The sequence below is a fragment of the Oryctolagus cuniculus genome, chromosome 4, assembly GCF_964237555.1.
Source record: "Oryctolagus cuniculus chromosome 4, mOryCun1.1, whole genome shotgun sequence".
NCBI classification, from domain to species: domain Eukaryota; kingdom Metazoa; phylum Chordata; class Mammalia; order Lagomorpha; family Leporidae; genus Oryctolagus; species Oryctolagus cuniculus.
In genome coordinates, this window is record NC_091435.1 from 129,517,661 (window position 1) to 129,533,249 (window position 15,589).

General features: G+C 36.6%; 1 protein-coding gene across 1 annotated transcript in view; it reads right to left on the reverse strand.

The window, feature by feature from the left end:
- The window catches only part of LOC103350418 (arylacetamide deacetylase-like 2), a 33,314-nt gene extending 26,236 nt beyond the window's left edge, over window positions 1–7,078 (reverse strand). Inside the window, exons 1-2 of the mRNA XM_017346847.3 lie at window positions 6,811–7,078; window positions 2,027–2,249 (exon numbers count right to left, since the gene is read on the reverse strand). Coding sequence (XP_017202336.3) covers window positions 2,027–2,249; window positions 6,811–6,948 — 361 coding nt within the window. The 5' untranslated portion in view covers window positions 6,949–7,078. The remainder of the gene's footprint in view (window positions 1–2,026; window positions 2,250–6,810) is intronic.
- Window positions 7,079–15,589: the final 8,511 nt, after the last annotated feature.

The window sequence follows — 15,589 nt, forward strand, 5'->3', positions numbered from 1 at the left end:
AGCATGAGGGTAATTGCAGAATGAGGGATTAGAGTAGAGTTCCAAAAGTCAGAACCACGCAAGGGAGAGAATTTGGGGGCAGAAGGATATTTAAGATATTGATGAAGAGTAAGTATAGACAGCACGTCATTCTTTTCTTTTCTTTTTAAACTATAGGTGAGGGTAGAATAAAGAGAGCAATAACCAGCAGGATTGCTGAGCCAAACACAGCAAGACATCGGTTACAGAGCGGTGCTACGACCAGCAACAACTGGAAATTAATTTGAAATGCAAATTCTCTGGCTCCACCATTGATTTACTGAATCAAAAATTCTTGATCTGCATAACTCACCCTACCAGCTGTTTCTGAGCCTCTAAAATTCGTGAATCTCTGTCTTTGGGCTTTAGCCCTTACAGGCTGGAGATGACTGATCTCCCCTTCCTTGTCACAGTATGTGCTATAGAATTCACTTTCTCGGTTTCCTTCAGAGGTGTTCAAAAGGAAAACTCTTTTAATGAGGATTTCCTCAAGATATACAGAACACAGCAGAACACACACTTCTCTAGATATTATAAAATTCACCTTTCAAGTGCATGTCCCAAAGAGGGTCTTTATCTTTACTGCATCACATTATCTACGCCTAGAACTGCTTTCACTAACTACATGTCTTTGTGTCAATCTGTTAGCCTGTACTTATGAGGATTATCATAAAAATTAATAGCTCATTGTAAGGGTGTTTTAAGATGCTCTTCATGTAGTAGAAAGTCTTTTTGTAACAAAGAGCTGAATTTCTTATTTCAGTCTTAGAATCTATCTACTTTTACATTTTCTTGTTATTTGGGTTTGCTTGTTTTGTTTTACTTTGTTTTTTTGCTTTGAGGACTCTAAAAAATAAAATATATGTGAGATAGAGTAGCATCCCTATTTCCTCCTGGCATTCTCCCTTTGCCTGGTAATTGTTCTTGTATTGCTTTCTACCTTCCTATTCTGTGAACTTTGAGTGGTAACGGATAAAATAGTCTGGCAAGTGTAACATGATTCTAATTTGTTTCAGGACTGTACAAACCAAACCAAGCAAAGGACATAAATGTGCTCTATAATTGATTATATTTGTTTTTCATGTTAGCTGTTAGAAAACTGGGTAGGAGAAAACTAGAAAGCCAGAATTGCAGCCTAACCAATTTGGCATTTTGTACATTAATCTATTCTACACTAATATTTGATTAAGTACAGCTTGCTATAGTACCCATATCTTTATGAGATTATCAAGCAATTTTTAACTAAATGAGACTTAGAGAAATACAGAGTGACTTCAATTCAGTTTCATTTATTATTTGTTGACCTTCCTCAATTCCATTTATTTGTTTAATTTTATTATTTTCTTAGATAAAACAGTGGCCTATATGCAAGCATCACTCTATGACTGAATTCTCCAAAGTTTTAATAAGGATAATTTTATTGATTTTTTTTTATTTTGCAACATAGTCTTGTAGAATCATCACTGGAGGCAAGCAGACACCCTACACTTCACGGGAAGGGTCTATTATTGTGATACTCTACTTTGTTTTTTCCTCTTAGATTCAAGACGAGCCACAGCATTCTAAACAGCCACCATTAATATTATTGTTATTAGTAAATGCAAAATTCCCTTTGTAGTAACTAATATATTTCTTATTTGATTTTTAAAACATCTGTATCACTTCAGTGCCCTTATTTATCAATATATTATGATTAAAAAGAAAAATGTTTTAGTAACTGACTTGTTCATGCCTTATTTTCCTTTGATATATGAGCATGTTTATTCAATATGAAAGCACAGAATAAAATGCTGAACAAAACAAAAGTATATTCAAAATCTTCATGATACTGGCAAATTATATTTATGTGCATGATTATGTTTCCCTTAGAATTATAATATTTATAATCATATTTAAATGTGTCCACATGAACATAGTGTATGCATGTTTAAGCATGTATATTTATATAAAATGTTTCCTGTATCAAAAACACAATGAGTTATACTTTTTCCTTATATAATGAACTTACTGAAGCTTCCAAAACAGAAAGCACCACCATGAATATAGATTACAGCTCGTCTTGGGGTTTCTGACTTTCTCTTCGGCACGTACAGACGTACTGGGATGTCAACAAATGTAGTATCAGTCACTGTGACGTACTCATCTGACTGTGGTTCAGTATAATCCAGATGGAATATCATGGAAATAAACTCTTCATATCTCATGATACCTATATTTTCAAAACATATGGCCTGTAAAAACAAACAAAATTGAACACGTGGATCTTTACATAACATTAAAATAAAGAGAAAGCAAAAAAGGAAGTAAACAGAAGAAACACATACATGAAGAAATACAATGTTTATAAACCTTATTTGCAAATAAATCTCTGAAGTTCTTATTATATAACCTTGATTCCTTTGAAAATTTTAAATATTTATTTATTTATTTTAGATTAAAAATTATCTAACTCAAAAACCGTCTTAGGGACAGAGGTTTGGACTAGTGGTGAAGAGATCTGACATCCCATGTCAAAAGTGCCTGAGTGCAACTCCCAGTTCTGCTCAGATTGCAGCTTCCTGTTAATACTCAACCTGGGAAGCAGAGATGATGGCTCCAGCAGCTGAGTGAGTCCCTGCCACCATTCAAGAGGTCTGGATTAAGTGCCTGGCTCCCAGCCTCTGCCTAGCCATTACAGACACTTGGGCAATGCACCAGCAACAGGGATCTATCCCTCTCTCTCTCTCTCACCCCCTCACTCCCTACCTTCCCCCCTCCCTCACACTCTCCCTCTCAAATAAAAAGTAAATTTAAAAATACTTTATCAAAAATCATCTTTTCTAGATGTTTCTGACTACTGATTGTTTCTTCATTAAACAATTCTATTGAAAAATATCCAAGTATTATAATTCTTTTTGTAGGCATGCTGTTATGTTTTATAGTTCATTTTACTTAACCCCAAATTTTAAGTATCATCATGTGAACACACTATTAATGATCCAAGTTTCCTGATTTTAAACTGCAAATATGGTGCTGGCGCTGTGACAGAGCGGGTTAATGCCCTGGCCTGAAATGCCGGCATCCCATATGGGTGCTGGTTCGAAACCCGGATGCTCTACTTCTTGTCCAGCTCTCTGCTGTGGCCTGGGAAAGCAGTGGAAGATGGCCCAAGTCCTTGGGCCCCTGAACCCACATGTAAGACCCGGAGGAAGCTCCTGGCTCCTGGCTTTGGATCAGCGCAGCTCCGGCCATTGCGGCCAGCTGGGGAGTGAACCATCAGATGTAAAACCTCTCTCTCTTTCTCTCTCTCTCTCTCTCTCTCTCTTTTTCTCCTCTCTGTGTAACTCTGACTTTTTTTTTTAAACTTTTATTTAATGAATATAAATTTCCAAAGTACGGCTTATGGATTAAAATGGCTCCCCCCACATAACGTCCCTCCCACCCGCAACCCTCCCCTTACCCACTCCCTCTCCCCTTCCATTCACATCAAGATTCATTTTCAATTCTCTTTATATACAGAAGACCAGTTTAGCATACATTAAGTAAAGATTTCAACAGTTTGCTCCCACACAGAAACATAAAGTGAAAAATACTGTTTGAGTACTAGTTATAGCATTAAATCTCAATGTATAGCACACTAAGGACAAAGATCCTACATGAGGAGTAAATGCACAGTGACTCCTGTTGCTGACTTAACAAATTGACACTCTTGTTTATGGCATCAGTAATTACCCTAGGCTCTTGTCATGAGCTGCCAAGGCTATGGAAGCCCCCTGAGTTCACTGACTCTGATAATTTTTAGACAAGGCCATGGTCAAAATGGAAGTTCTCTCCTCCCTTCAGAGAAAGATACCTCCTTCTTTGATGACCCATTCTTTCCACTGGGATCTCACTCATGGAGATCTTTCATTTAGGTTTTTTTTTTTTTCCCCCCAGAGTGTATTGGCTTTCCATGCCTGAAATACTCTCATGGGCTTTTCAGCCAGATCCGCATGCCTTAAGGGCTGATTCTGAGGCCAGAGTGCTGTCTAGGACATCTGCCATTCTACGGGTCTGCTGTGTATCTCACTTCCCATGCTGGATCATTCTCTCCCCCCTTACCTCAATCGGTAGAGTTAGAAAGATACCAGGGGATTCTAATTCAATCCCATCAAGGTGGCATGTACCAATGCCATCTCACTAGTCCCAGTGATCAATTTCTGTTCACAATTGATCATAATGATAGGACTAAGAACCAAAGGGATCACATAAACAAGAATAGTGTCTGCAAATACTAGCTGATAGAACTCTGACTTTTTTTAATATTACTTTCAAGTAAAATAAATAAATTTAAAAAAACTCCAGATATATCAATCCCTTTTGCCTGTGTCTGTCACAAATCCTATATTTGAAGAAAGCTCATATTTCTGACCAGGTTTCCTAGGACTTTTGTCTAAGATTCTTGGGCAGTTCACTCAAAACAAAAACCGTGCATGGTCCATAATGTTAAATATCCTTTATCATTATAATTATTGGAAAGAATTTGAGGTATTTACATGATATTGCAGAACATTTAATCAATAAACTTTCATGGTAAGAAACATGGATAAACTGTTACAGTCAGTGAAGGCGAAAGACAAACCTATACCCACGTTCCTAGACCAGCCCCTTATTACCACATACTAGTGAATTCTCTCCGTACCTCACTTTCCTTATCTATGCAGTGATAATATTAATATTAATTTTATTACTAATAATAAATCCCTCAGTGGGCTGCAATGTAGTTTAAATTAGTAGTTTCATTAGACAGAGAGGACTGTCTGGTACATGCTAAGTATTCAAAATTTTAAGTACTCTCCACTAATGAAAATTCTTGAATATTATTATACTAATTGAGTATAATTAAGCAGACTATCTTTACAGCAAATTTTTGGTAACTAATTTAATTTACTTAATTTTTCTTATGGTGAATTGACATTTAAAACATAGATTTTTGGCAAATGCCTTGTTTCTCATTTCTAGCATTTTCATTTTTAAGTAGATATTTAAGACTTTATTTTAGAATTAAATAAAAACTGCTTAGAGACTCGTTTGTGCTCTTTTAGGCACTCCTAGCATATATGGTCTTTCATTCTCAGATGAATCCTGTACGGTATTTATTATTAATGTCTCCATTTAATAAGTAAAAAATTGACAATGAAGTGTTAAGTAAAATTCCCATGGTTAGACATAATTTCTTTCACCAGCTCTGCTTTCCAATACAACATATGACTGACTTCATAGCAATGCCTGTATTTTTCGAGACACTTTACCAGGAACTCTCATTTTCATTTCCCTGTCATATGTAAAAAATTTATTATTTGTACTGGCATAACTACTCAAGTCAGAAAAATTAGTCCTGACAATTACAAAATTGTTTCCCTAGAACAATCAAAGGCTTTTAAATTTACTAAAATAATCTTTAAATATTTTGTGTTTTTTCTTATTATCTCTTTAAAAGTAAAAACTAATCTATATAAAATATCAAATACATGAAGTGTACAATTATATTACAGCTAGACAAGGATAAGATTATTTGAAGCAAAGAAAGTGAAGGTAGAGTTTTAGAGTTGGATGTTTTGATAATGTTGTTATTTGGATGATATTGTCAATATCATTCCCTCTGAGTTTTAAATACATATGAATAATCAAGGAACATAACATAGCAGTTTTCTGTGGACCTAATATTTGTTTACCTACATATTCTTTCACTGACATTAAATCGAGGAATAAGAGCATTAGTGAGAGACACTGTTATGGAAAAAAGTGACAATTTGGAAGTGACTAGAAAAATAAAAGGATTTCATGAAGCTAAACCCCTTCCCCTAATGCCTTTGATGTAGACTTGGCAGACATCAGTCAGAGTTGGCTGTAGTTTCACAGAACTAGTGCTTCTCATTCAAAGTATTGTGAGAGAGCTTCTCCCTCTTACAACGCAGTTTCCTCTCTCTTTTTCTGCATCTATTGTTATTATTGCCTTCTTTTAGCCTCTTGTTACTGTCATCAAAGACTCTTTGTGGGAACAAACTGGTTTGGTAGAAAGAGTATGAGTTTTTCAATACAGCAGTCCTGGCTTCCCATTATACTTGTTATTTTCCACTTTCATGTACTTTCTTGTATCTCCTTCTTCTCCTCTATAAATTAATAAAAAGAACTACAGCATAATGGGGAATGGGGGGGGGTTATATGCACATGTATATATATAGAGAGAGGGATATATAGAGATATATATGTATATACAGTTGAAGAGTTCAAGAATGTTAGTTTCTAACTACAGGGGAGTTACTTTTGATGAAGTCATAATTCTCTGTACATATTCAAAGTAAATTAATCTCTAAAATTAAGCAACATAGTGTTAAAAATGGACAATGGAAGCCATTGAAATAGTAAAAGACCTAAATTAACATCAAACAGGTGTAAACATCCTTAACAATTATCTACATAATATGTGATGATTATTTAGATTGACACTGAAAATTCAAGTCAAAGTCAAGCTATCAAATAAGCCTTAAAGCTTTTCCCTTCAACAATATCATTCTTTAATGAATATTACAATATATGGAGACCTTACATTTATACATAAACTTCTTGAAAACAAGAAAGTTTTTCTCACTGTCTTTTATACACATTCAGCAAATTTTATTCATTTATGATATTTGATTAACTTAGTTTAGAAAAATGAACAACAAATGATTCTTCAAAAATGATAATATTAATACTGTTAAAGTCAAAAACATTGATTTTTGGTTAATCAAGTATCTCAATCTCCAGGAAAAAAAAAAGTGTTTATCTTACCATGAATGTACAAGTTTTAGCAATTGTATCCAAGACCATTACTTTCCAGCTTTCTTCAATGTTGGCCGGTAGGGGTGTATAAATATGAGAGACAAAGATAACACAAAACATCCCCAAACAGAGAGTTTTCAACCCCATAATAATCCTTTTTCCAGCTTTTTCACAGTGCTGAGATTATTTGTTTTCTATATACACTGAATAATAAGCAGCAAACCAAACATAGACCAGAGGCCCTGTCAGGAAATATCATCATCTTCACGACGTGGAGATAATTTTCAATTCAAGCATTGCAACATCAGTATTAACTAGTTTTTCAGATAGACAGACTTTGTAAAACAGATGTTGTCATTCAACAGGTCATGCAGGTATTACTGCATGCAGTGAGAGCCTCCTACCATGTTTCTTCACCTTGCAATACCATAATCAGCACAAAATAATTTTTGTTGAGTCTTAAATCAGAGACTAAATGAAAGCACTGATTAACCCATGAAGTAAAATTTTATGATTAGTTACAATATTTTGTAGAAATTTGGGGGGGGGCAGCACTGTGGCATAGCAGGTAAAGCTGCTACCTGCAGCGCTGGCATCCCATATAGCGCCAATTCAAATTCCAACTGCTCCACTTCGGATCCAGCTCTCTGCATTGGCCTGGGAAAGCAGTAGAAGATGGCCCAAGTCCTTGGGCCTCTGCACCTACATGTGAGACCAGGGAGAAACTCCTGGCTTCGGATCAGCACAGCTCTGGCCCGGCCATTGTGGCCAACTGGGGAGTGAACCAACAAATGGAAGACCTCTCTCTCTCTCTCTCTCTCACTCTCTGCCTTTGCCTCTCTTTAACTCTGTCTTTCAAATAAATAAATAAATCTTTAATTTTTTTAAGTTTAAACAAATTTGGAATTAATATAAAGAGAATGGAGTTAATAGAGTTCATGTGTACAATTCTAATTATACTCCTCTTCTTCTCTTCTTCCCTCTATTTTCTCCCTCCCTCCCTTCTTCCCTCTTTCTTTCCTTTTCTTTTTTCTTCTTTATTTCTTTTCTTTCCTTTTAAATTTTCAGATAATACATGTTTAATTTACATTATAATCAAAGGCTTATTGCTCTAATAAATAAAGAATTCAACCAGTTAAAAACCCGTAGTTCAGCAAAAATATAGGCCACGGCTATAAACAATAATCAAATGAAAAGATGCTTATTTCACTTGTACACAGTAAATTTTAAAATAATCATAGATTATTCAAGCTTTGTATCATATTGCTTTTAACCATTCATCTGAAAAGATGTAAACAAAATTTGACAGAACCATACTTGATATTAGTCAAAAGCCAAGCTCATGCCAGTATTATTATTGACCATGTTAACAAGCTGTGCATGTGATGAGCTTGGTTTTGGCACAACAGATAGGGCACATACGCAAGTTTCATCATTCACCAAGCTAGAAGTTTACAGTAAGTTAAGTTACAATGTTTCAAAACCACACTGTATTTTTCAAGAGGATTACATAGTGTTATCCTAAATTTATGTGGCAACTTGACTGGGCTAAAGGATGACCAGATGGCTAGAAAACTGAGTACGTCTGTAAGAGTGTTTCCAGGAGAGATTAGCACTTGAGCTTGTAGACTGAGTAAAGAAGATTATCCTTATGGATGTGGATGAGCACTATTGAATCCACAGAGGGCCCAGCTGCAATGAAGTGTAGAGGAAAGATGAATTTACACTCTCTGAGTTAGGATGTTTTGATAACTGCAACTCATATTAATACTGCTTATATTAGCTTTTCATTATGACAATTAATTGCTCGTGGCAACTAATTTTATAAAGAGAAAAAGTATTTGGCTCAAAGTTTTGGAAGTTCAAATCCAAGATCAGTCAGTGCCATTGGTTTGTGGCAGAAAACAACATGCAGGGAACATGCATTGGATGGAACAAGTTGTCTCATCTTGAGCTAGGGATAGAAAGACTTGGTGGCGCCAAGCTCAAATCAAACAAGCTTCTGAGAGAACAACCATGCACATGCATGCCACAATAATCTAAGGACCTCAGACTAGGCGTCATCTCCTAAAAGTTCCACACTACCCATGGATAGCACTAATCTGGAGACCACACCTTTAACATGTGAATGGGCTGTTGGAGAAATTCAAAGTCCAAACCATAGCACAGCTTCAGCATCCATTTTCTTGCACCATCTCTGGCTTGTCACCACTAATCTACATAACAGAGATGGTCTCCAACCAGTTACTATTTCTGTGATCTATGTATGTAAATCCCCATACCCTGAATCACTTAATTGTGATACTTTTGTTTTATATCCAGTGAACCCAAAAAAGTGACTCCTAAGTTCCTGTGCATTTTTTCCCTTAAAATAACAAATCCTGATTAAAGATCTCTCTCTCTCTCTCTCTGTGTATGTGTGTGTGTGTGTGTTTCAAACAAATAAATAAAAATAAATTTAAAATTTTTTTGAAGAAAAACATGGAGAAAGTTTAGAGTGTAGGACTTCAGATCTCACTATCTGGGACTGATATTGTTGTGCAGCAGGTTAAGACATAACCAGGGATGCCAGTATCACATATGGCCACTGGTTCAAGTGCCATCTACTGCATTTCTGATCCAGCTCCCTGCTAATGTGCCCAGGAGAGCACTGGATGATGATCCAAGTGCTTTGTCTCACCTAAGTAATGTTCTAGACCCCAATAAAAGCTTCAGCCCACAGGTGTCTACCTCTTTCTCCTCATTTTCATCAGTGGTCAAGAGTTCTTCCTAGCTCCTCCTTTCCCACTGGCCTTGAAACTTGTGTTGTTCTTTTCCTGGGAACTGCAAGTTAATAAACTTAATCGTTTGATATGCCAGTCTAAATATTCCTCAGTGTACTCTACCTGACAATACCAAAAAATATGTAATAATCAAAATAGACATGCATCTTTTTCAGGCCTTGGGTTTGGGGCTCTAAGACTGTATTGCTCAGCTTTATCGTTACCTTACCTAAAATATTTGAGAGGAGCGTCTAAGGAAGAAAGACATATTTTGGCTTACAGTTAAGCCACTACAGAAGTCAGTTTGGAGATTCCTCAGAAACCTGAATATAACCCTACCATTCAACCCAGCCATCCCACTCCTTGGAATTTACCCAAAGGAAATGAAATTGGCAAACAAAAAAGCTGTCTGCACCTTAATGTTTATTGCAGCTCAATTCACAATAGCTAAGACCTGCAACCAACCCAAATGCCCATCAACAGTAGACTGGATAAAGAAATTATGGGACATGTACTCTATAGAATAATATACAGCAGTCAAAAACAGTGAAACCCGGTCATTTGCAAAAAGATGGAGGAATTTAGAAAACATCATGCTGAGTGAATTAAGCCAGTCCCAAAGGGACAAATATCATATGTTCTCCCTGATCGGCAACAACTAACTGAGCACCAAAGGGGAAACTTGTTGAAGTGAAATGGACACTATGAGAAACAGTGACTTGATCAGCTCTTGTCCTGACTGTTGATGTACAATGTAATACTTTATCCATTTGAGTATTTTTTTTTGTTCTAGTACTACTGGTTGAACTCTGTAATTAACACACAATTATTCTTAGGTGTTTAATTTTTAACTGAAAAGTGATCCCTGTTAGGAATCTGGAAACCATTATGCTGAGTGAAATAAGCCAGTCCCAAAGGGACAAATACCATATGTTCTCCTTGATAGGTGACAACTAACTGAGCACCAAAAAGAAAACCTGTTAAAGTGAAATGAACACTATGAGAAATGGTGACTTGAGCATCCCTTGCCCTGACTGTTGATGAACAACTTGATATGTTATCCCTCTTTGTATTTTTTTTGTTTGTTCTACTTAATACTTTTGGTTGAATATTGTAATCAATACACAGTTATTCTCAAGTGTTGAAACTTAACTGAAAAGTGATCGCTGTCAAATATAAGAGTGGGAATAAGAGAGGGAAGAGATGTGCAATTCGGGACATGCTCAAGCTGACTTACCTCAAACGGTAGAGTTAGAAACATGCCAGGGGATTCCAATTCAATCCCATCAAGGTGGCATGTACCAATGCCATCTCACTAGTCCCAGTGATCAATTTCTGTTCACAATTGATCAGAATGATAGGACTAAGAGCCAAAGGGAGCACATAAAGAAGACTAGTGTTGGCAAATACTAGCTGATAGAATAAAAAAGGGAGAAAACAATCCAACATGGGAAGCGAGATACACAGCAGACCCATAGAATGGCAGATATCCTAAACAGCACTCTGGCCTCAGAATCAGCCCTAAAGGCATTCCAATCTGGCTGAAAAGCCCATGAGAGTATTGCAGGCATGAAAGCCAAAACACTTTGGCAAAAAAAAAAAAAAAAAAAAAAAAAAAAAAAAAAAAAACACCCTACATGAAAGATCTCCGCGAGTCAGATCCCAGTGAAAAGAACAGGTCATCAAGCCGGCGCCGCGGCTCAATAGGCTAATCCTCCGCCTAGCGGCGCCGGCACACCGGGTTCTAGTCCCAGTCGGGGCGCCGGATTCTGTCCCGGTTGCCCCTCTTCCAGGCCAGCCCTCTGCTGTGGCCAGGGAGTGCAGTGGAGGATGGCCCAGGTGCTTGGGCCCTGCACCCCATGGGAGACCAGGAAAAGCACCTGGCTCCTGGCTCCTGCCATCGGATCAGCGCGGTGCGCCGGCCGCGGCGGCCATTGGAGGGTGAACCAACGGCAAAGGAAGACCTTTCTCTCTGTCTCTCTCTCTCACTGTCCACTCTGCCTGTCAAAAAAAATAATAAAAAATAAAAAAAAAAAAAAAGAACAGGTCATCAAAGAAGGAGGTATCTTTCTCTGAAGGGAGGAGAGAACTTCCATTTTGACTACGACCTTGTCTACATATGATCAGAGTTGGTGAACTCAAAAGGCTTCCATAGCCTTGGCAGCTCATGACAAGAGCCTGGGGTGATTACTGATGCCATAAACAAGAGTGTCAATTTGTTAAGTCAACAACAGGAGTCACTGTGCACTTACTCCTCATGTAGGATCTTTGTCCTTAGTGTGCTGTACATTGAGATTTAATGCTATAACTAGTACTCAAACAGTATTTTTCACTTTGTGTTTCTATGTGGGTGCAAACTGTTGAAATCTTTACTTAATATATGCTAAACTGATCTTCTGTATATAAAGAGAATTGAAAACGAATCTTGATGTGAATGGAAGGGGGGAGGGAGAGGGAAAGGGGAGGGTTGTGGGTGGGAGGGAAGTTATGGGGGGAGCCATTGTAATCCATAAGCTGTACTTTGGAAATTTATATTCATTAAATAAAAGTTAAAAAAAAAGAACTTAATCCATATACAATAGGAACCCAAGAAATGAGAAAAAAAGGGTCTATAAAAAGCAAACAGTGTAATGGAACAGTCCCTCAACTATAAATAAATGATGTCATAAAGAATCACAGTTGATAGTGAAAAAAAGAATTTTTAAAAGCCCTTAAAATATTAGAAAATTGAATGCTACAATAAAAAATAAGATTATTCACTGTGATCAGGGGGGATTGAGTCCAAATATGCAAAGACAGTTTAGCATATACAAACCAATAAATATAATACATTACACAAAAATAGGAAGGACAAAAATCATATGGTTATCTCAATATATAAAGAAAATGCATTCAATAAAATTCTACATCACTTCATCATAAAAGCTGTCAATGGATTAATATAAAAGGAACACTCTTAAACATAATGAACAAACCCACAGCCAACATCACACTGAATGAAGAAAAAGTTAAAAGCATTTCCTCTAAGATCTGCAACAAGGTAAGGATGTCCACATTTACCACTCATAAACAACACAGTACTAGAACTCAGCCACATAAACTAGTAAAGTGAAAGAAATAAAAGCCATATGAAAGGGTTGTAAAGAAGTAATTTGGGGCAGGAGCTGTGGCTCAGCTCATTAAGCTGCCGCTGCCGTGCTGGCATCCCATATGGGTGCTGGTTCCAATCCTGGCAGCTCTGCTTCCAATCCAGCTCCCTGCTAAAGGCCTGGAAAAGCAGCGGAAGATGGCCCAAGTGCTTGGGCCCCTATATCTATGTGGGAGACCTAGAAAAGGCTCCTGGTTCCTGGCTTTGGCCTGGTCCAGCCCAGCCATTGCAGCTATTTAGGAAGTAAATCAGAAGATGGAAGATTCTCTCTCTCTCTCTCTTACTCTCTCTGACTCTCTCCTTTGACTTTCAAATAAATAAATAAATCCTAAAAAAGTCAAACCATCCATTCACAGATATGATTCTACACATAAAAACACCTGAAAATTTCACCTAAAGGTATTAGAACTGTTAAATGAATTCAGTAAAAATGCTGTATAGAAAATCAATACACAAAAACTAGTAATCTTTTAAAAATCAGTAAAGAATTTGCTGATAAAGCAATCAAGAAAGTAATCTTATTAACAACATCTATCCCTGTGCCCCAAAAAACTCTGCGGATAAATTTAATCAAGGAAGCAAAGCACTGCAACAGTGAAAACTACAAAACACTGATGAAAGAAGCTGAAGAGGATTAAGAAAAAGAAAAGACACGTCCTATTCCTGAGTTAGAGGATTTAGTATTATCCAAATGTGCATATTCCTTGAAGTGATTTACCCATTCAATGTGACCTTATTGACAGAACTAGAAAAACAATCCTATAATTCATGTGGAAGCAAAAACAACCTTAAAACAATTTTGAACAACAACAACAAAAACGCTGGAAGCATCACAATACCTCTTCTTGAGATATACAATAGGGTTACATCAACCAACACAACATGATACTGGCATAAAAACACCAACACACAGATCAGTGGAACAGAATAGAGATTCCAAAATTGAATCCACATATTTATGGCCAACTAATGCTTGACAAAATGGAGAAAGGACATCCTTTCTGGATACATATGTAGAAAAACAAAGCTTGACTCCTGTCACTCACCCTGCATAAAAAAAATAAACTCAAAAAGGATTAAAAGACCTAAATGCAACATTTGAAATTATGAAATTAGTCAAAACATACGGGAAACATTTTAAGACATTAGTATAAGCAATGAGGTTTTTGGATAAGTCCTACAGCACAGGGAAGAAGAGTCAATCTAGACAAATTAAACCGTATAAACTAAAAAGATTCTATACAGCATAGGAAACAATCAACAGAGTGAAGAGTCAACCAACAGAATGGGAGAAAATATTTGTTAACAATTCATCTGACAAAGGATTAATACCAGGAATATATAAGGAATTCAAAAAGTTCTATAACCTACAAGACGCAGAATAATACAGTTTTAAAATGATTAATCATATGCAAAGATATTTATGCAAAGAAGAAATGAAAATGGCCAACACATATATAGAAAATTGCTCAAGCCATAAGGGAGATGCAAGTCTGGGCCACAATGAGACATCATCTCACCCCAGTTAGAATGGCTACTATCAAGAAAAATACAATCAATGTCACTAAAGATGTGCAGAAAAGAACATTCTTGGTGGGAACACAAATTAATATAGATATTAGAGATGGCCATACATTGTTTCCTCAAAACAACTAAAAATAGAATTGTCAAAGATCCATCTATCCCACTCTGATTATATAGCCAAAAGAAGAGAAATAACTGTATCAAGAGAGACCTGCACCCTCATGTTTATTACTGCACTGTTTACAATAGCTAACATATTTAATCAACTTAGGCACCTATCAATGAATGAATGGAGAAAGAAATGTGATATATGTACATAATGGAATATCATTCAGCCTTAAAAAATAATTGAGTCATCATTTATAGGAATTTGGTGGAAATATGACATCATGTTAAGTAAAATAATCCGTACAAATATGTGCAAGTGAGAAAAAACATCATGAATGTAAAATATTGGTTTTATAGACTGGGAAGAGGATTGAGGAGGATAGAAGGAGGTTAAGTATCAGGTATCAAAGCAAAGTTAGGGCCAGCGCCGTGGCTCACTTGGCTAATCCTCCACCTGTGGTGCCAGCACCCCAGGTTCTAGTCCCAGTTGGGGCACTGGGTACTAGTCCCAGTTGCTCCTCTTCCAGTCCAACTCTCTGCTGTGGCCCGAGAGGACAGCGGAGTATGGCCCAAGTGCTTGGGTCCCTGCACCCGCATGGGAGACTGGAAAGTAGTACCCAGCTCCTGGCTTTGGAGTGGCACAGCGCCGGCCATAGCGGCCATTAGTTGAGTGAATCAACGGAAGGAAGACCTTTCTCTCTGTCTCTCTCTCACTGTCTATAACTCTCTCTCTCTGTCTCTCTCTCTCACTGTCTAAATCTGCCTGGCAAAAAAAAAAAAAAAAAAAAAAAGCAAAGTTAGATACAATAAATATGTTCCAATATTTTGTACATAGTGAAGTGACTATAGTGGATAATAACCAGTTATGTATTTTATGAACAAATAGAAAAAAATTAAAGCTTCAAGCATAAAGAACTGATAAGGAGCTTAAAATGCAATTTACCCTGATTTGATCAATATACATTGTATACATGCATTGGAATATCACACTGTACCTTATATTTGTGTACAATTATGTGTTAATCAAAACTTTTTAAAATTTTTAAAAAGGTATATATGGAGTATTATGCAGTCTTAAAAGCGATATTATGACATATGCTAAAACATGTAGGAACCTCATGTTTTAGACACAAAAAAACAAATGATCATTATAAAGTAGTTAAAATCATAGAAGCAAAAAAAAGTTGTTCACAGGTTTCAGTGGAAAAAGAGAAATAATGTTAAATTACTATTACTATAGAGATTC